This window comes from Neophocaena asiaeorientalis, unplaced genomic scaffold (genome assembly GCF_003031525.2).
Source record: "Neophocaena asiaeorientalis asiaeorientalis breed wild unplaced genomic scaffold, Neophocaena_asiaeorientalis_V1.1 scaffold1211, whole genome shotgun sequence".
NCBI classification, from domain to species: Eukaryota; Metazoa; Chordata; class Mammalia; order Artiodactyla; family Phocoenidae; genus Neophocaena; species Neophocaena asiaeorientalis.
In genome coordinates, this window is record NW_020173209.1 from 349,644 (window position 1) to 354,246 (window position 4,603).

General features: G+C 62.3%; 1 protein-coding gene across 1 annotated transcript in view; it reads right to left on the reverse strand.

Annotated features, from left to right (window-relative positions):
- The window catches only part of PDE6B (phosphodiesterase 6B), a 30,624-nt gene that overhangs the window by 2,872 nt on the left and 23,149 nt on the right, over positions 1 to 4,603 (reverse strand). Inside the window, exons 13-19 of the mRNA XM_024745015.1 lie at positions 3,483 to 3,590; positions 3,053 to 3,162; positions 2,732 to 2,819; positions 2,221 to 2,321; positions 1,873 to 1,980; positions 1,286 to 1,349; positions 910 to 984 (exon numbers count right to left, since the gene is read on the reverse strand). Of these exons, the coding sequence (XP_024600783.1) occupies positions 910 to 984; positions 1,286 to 1,349; positions 1,873 to 1,980; positions 2,221 to 2,321; positions 2,732 to 2,819; positions 3,053 to 3,162; positions 3,483 to 3,590 (654 nt within the window). The remainder of the gene's footprint in view (positions 1 to 909; positions 985 to 1,285; positions 1,350 to 1,872; positions 1,981 to 2,220; positions 2,322 to 2,731; positions 2,820 to 3,052; positions 3,163 to 3,482; positions 3,591 to 4,603) is intronic.

A 4,603-nucleotide genomic window follows, 5' to 3' on the forward strand; every position in this document is an offset into this window, starting at 1 on the left:
GTTGCCTCTGTCTGGAGCTCGGCGTGCTGGAGTGAGCCACGCAGGACCCTAGAGGCCTGGCCCGGAGGAGACTGCCAGGCTGCCTGCCCTTCTCCCAAGAGACCTTGCTAGTTGGTCAGGGCACCCTTTCCTGCAGCCTGCGCCTGGCCCCAGAGCCTTCCCAGCCCGGTGCTCAGAGAGCTCTTCAGTGGCTGGAGTTGGCTTGTGAGACAAAATCTCTCTCCATCTCTTCTGCCCATTTTTGGGTAATGCTCGTGTCCTTGTCCCCATGCAGGTGCCACTTCGGTCTAGCAACAGGTTCCTGACCCCCACATTGCTGAGCTGAAGGTCCCGGCATCGTTATAGCCCTGAAGGCAGACTGAGTTCCAGTCACGCCCAGACGGGCCTCGCTCCCTCCCCTCCGCCCCTGTGACCTGGCGACCGTGCGCACAGGTCCAAGCCCCAGGGTCCTTCCAGTACTGGACAGCCCTACCCCCCGGTCCCCGCCTCCTCTCCCCCTCCTCCCTGCAGCCTCAGCCACAGCCAGGGGGAGCCCTGGACTCCAGCCACCAGCTCTCTCCCCACGGGCCAGGCCTGCCCCGCCCTGGGCCTTCCTGGAGCAGCTCACGGCCGGGCAGGGCTCGCTGCAGAGCTGCCTGGGCCCGTGGAGGCTTTCGGTCATGAGCCACAGTCCGGCTCTGCAGCTTCGGCAACGGCTTTCCATCACTGCAGGCATCACAGTTTTACCCAATCCCTGCCTTTTCCGCAATTTACCCAGATTCGGTCCCAGCTAAATTCTCACCAGATTCATGTCACATGACCCCACAAAGTGAGAGTTAGGTCCCAGGACCCCAGACCCCCGGGGGTCCCCTGTCCGAGGCTCCCAAGCACCGTGATGGGTATATGGAGGATTCTGGAAGCAACACTCACGATGGGCTGCTGATCCAGAACCGTCCTCTCCAGGTCCCCTTGTTCCCAGAACTCAGCTGCCACCAGCAGAGCGACCTGAAAGGCACACGGAAGGCAGGCGTGCTGTGGATTCGGTGATGGTCAGATATTGTCCTGAGATCCTGTCAGGTTGGCCGGTGCCCTTGGTCTTCTGCACCCCAGACTCTGGTGTCCCTACTATTCAGGTTGGGAGTGCGGCAGCCCATTCCACTGTGGCGGCACTGGCTGGGCCCCAGAGCTGGGCAGCAGCCCTCGGCACTACTTGCAGATGAATGGCTCTGTTTCCGCATCCCAGGCTCCACCTGGATGCAACCCCGTGAGGACTGGCAAGACATCTGGGGCCCCGCGTGACTCTGACCTTGCTCTGGACTTCCCAGGGCTTGGTGATGGCAGACAGGTCACACGCCGTCATCATCATGGCCCTGTGGGCAGACGGAGCTCCAGGCACATCCACACTGGCCTCCCCCCTTCCCCTCCACCTCTGCAAGGCCCAGTGACCGTGGAGGCACAGGTGCAAGTCCCAGTGTCCTTCCGGCAGTGGACGGTGCTACCCTGCACACCACTCCAGGCCTCCCCTACGCTCCCCGTCTCCTCGCCCCTCTCGCTAGGCAGCCAGGGACGGGAAGGTCAGCAAGTGCTTCTTGGGGACCAGTGATCTACACATACTTCCTAATTGGACCTCTGGAACAGGCCTGGGGCTGGACGCAGTTCTGAACCTGCACTTTGCAGGTGAAGGGACGGAGGCTCATGAAGTGAGCACGGTATTTAATTGTGGACAAGGCCTGTCCACCCCCAAGTCCTACTGCTGCTCCCCTGAAAGGAGAGCGGGCGAGGCGAAGCGCTGGTAGGAGGCACTGAAGCTGTGAGAAGTGGGCTGTTCCTGCTGTGGAGCGTCTGGGCCCTGGGGCTCCCGGTCCTGTGGGGGAGGCGTCGCCCGGCACTCACATGACTATCTCCTTGCGCGTTGTCTCCAGGGAGAGGTACTCCACCCAGCTGTTCCTGTCCTCGTAGTTCTGGGACTCATCCACAATCTTCTGGAACATCGTCCTCTTCCTGAACCCCAAGGACAAAGGGAGGGAGTCGACCCCGCCCCCTCACACCACGCAGGACCACACGTCCTCCTTGATCTCAACCCACACGCCCTTCCAGGAGAGGAACCGAGGTGGGGAGTGCAGGCTTTGTGGGGCCCCGGGGCGGGCTGTCTGCCTGGAGCCCCAGGTGCCCCCCGGCCAGGCTCCCTCCCCGTGGGGCCTCCTGGTGGTGTCCACCAGGCGGGCGGGCAGTGGCACCCACTTGAAGTAGAGCGCCAGGTCTGTGGCGATGATGGCGATGTCCATGAGGTGGATCACGTGCTCGTGCTGTCGCCGGTTCAGGTTCTGGTAGATGTTCAGGGTCTGCAGGCAGGGCTCTGGTCACAGGTGCGTGCCCGCACCCCCCGTCCTTTCCCCTCCCCCAGCCCTCCTGGAGGTCATCCGTCTGTCCCTCTTGGCGTTGCTGGCCAGCTTCTACCCAAGGGTCACGGGCCCCAGGCCCAGGTGGCCGCACATTGCACCGGGAGGCCCCCACCCCCCTTCTCCCCCCCAACACTCCGGGGACCTGAGCCCACCCCACCCCCCGTGAGGGCATTTCCAAACTGGAATCACCAGGCCCGTCCCATCACCCCCGTTGCCACCACCACGAAGCCTGCCTCCCTTCTCCAGTGCCAGAGCTGTGTGGTGTGGACGCTGGCGGTGGAGTTCCGGGGGTGCAAGCGAAGGTCAGTCGGCCAGGAAATACAGCAAGAGAGCAAAGGGAGGGCACGCACCTCCTCGGAGAGCAGGAACTTCCCGAACTCCAGGTGATGTCGTTCCAAAATCGAGGAGCCATGGAGCTTGGCTAAAGGGTTCTGGGATCTGTCACGGAGGTTTAATGAAAAGCAAGCAGTGGTCAGGAGCCCCAGAGCAGCCTGTTTGCCCCCAGCTCCCCCCATGAGGAAGGGGCACCCCTGTGGGTGCAGCAGGCCCTCAGAGGCAAGCGCTCTCCCCAGCCGCTCTGCTGGGAGGCAAGCTCTCCGCAGGCCCCTCCCCGGGGACGCTGTGGTTGCCTCCAGCGCACAGCCACGTGGGCGCCCCAGGAGCGCGCCTACTTCATCTGGTACAGGTTGTTGGTGCCCCGGTGGTCGATGTCATGGCACAGGCCGGCGGTCACCATGGCGAAGGCCTCCAGGTCCGTGTAGTAGCTCTTCAGTTTGCCCGTCTGCAGAGACAGGAGCCCACGATTCTGCAGCCCGTCAGCACCCTCGCCTGCCCTTGCTTCCCTGCTCTGCTGGGTGGGGGCAGGGGCGTGGGAGGCAGGGAGCTGGGCCCGACCCCACTGCCCCTTCCCAGCTCACGTGCTCTCCACCCACTTCCCGGGCTGGGGGTGTGCGCCAGTCAGAGGGGCCTCCGCCCTTGAAGGCCCCCCACCTCCCACGCGGATGAGCCACCACCTAGGGTGCTGCCCTTGGAAGTGGGAAGGTCTTCACCACCCTGATCAGACAGGTGAGCCCTCTCCCCACCCCCGCCGCACCCACGCACCATGAGAAGCGTGAACATCGTCTGGGCCACGTTGAAGCCGTGGCGCCAGTTGTGGTAGGTGATTCTCCGGTACCCCTTGCTCACGGAGAACAGGAACCGCACCAAGACCTGAGGGAGGCGGAGATGTGGGCTCCAGGCACCGAGCGCCCGGTCCCACCGTCACTCTCCTAGCTGACAGCTGTGGGAAAGGCCCACGTCCCGTCCCCGCCCCACCACTGGCCTTTCGTGGGTGGCACCTGCCGGGTGCACCCGGGGTGGCAGGCAGCCGGAGGGGTGGAGCCAAAGCGAAGAGCAGGGCATCTGGGCCTCCGTCCTATTGCGAAGCTCCAGATTGAGACCCGGACCCCGGGAGAGGGAGCTGGGATATTTCAGAAGACGAGGTCCATTTCAGCCATGGGTATCTGAATGGGGCAGGATGTGTGGGCACCTGGCCCAGTGACGGGGGAAAGGGGATGGTGGATGAAGGTCCGGAGGCCGAGGGGTGGCAGAAGGGTGAGCAGTTATCTCTGGACAATAGAACGTGGGCCCAAGGGAGCCTCTCATTGCTTCCACTGTGGTTTTTAGGGCCAGAAATTATTTGGAAATTTTTTATTCTGTTAATACTTTCTACAGTTTATTTCTTTTGTGTTTTCCCTTTGTTTTTTGTACAATGTCTTTAGAAAATGCCAGCCTGCTGCACTTGTTCTCCAGGGCATAGAGAAAGACCGTTCCCTCATTTGGCCTTGGGGAAGCAGATGCTCCCTGAGGTGTGAAGGTGGAGGCAGGGCAGAAGCTGGAAAACCACAGGGAAGCAGCACATCTGGGAAGGCTGTGCCCCTCTCCCTGGGACAGTCTCTGAGGGGCCCTCTGTGCTCACACCTAGAGGGTGCTGTGTGCTTTCTGCACAGGCGCTGGGCTGCTTCTGCCTCCTCTTCCTCCAAAACCAAATACCCACTGCTGCCCAGTGATGCACTTGATGATCAGACTGCCTGGAGTACCTGTGTGACAAACCTCCCGTCCGTCCGTCCGTCCGTCCATCCGTCCATCCATCCATCCATCCACCCATCCATCCATCCATCCAGTCAGCCAGCCATTCATCCATCCATCCATCCATCCATCCATCCAGCCAGCCAGCCAGCCAG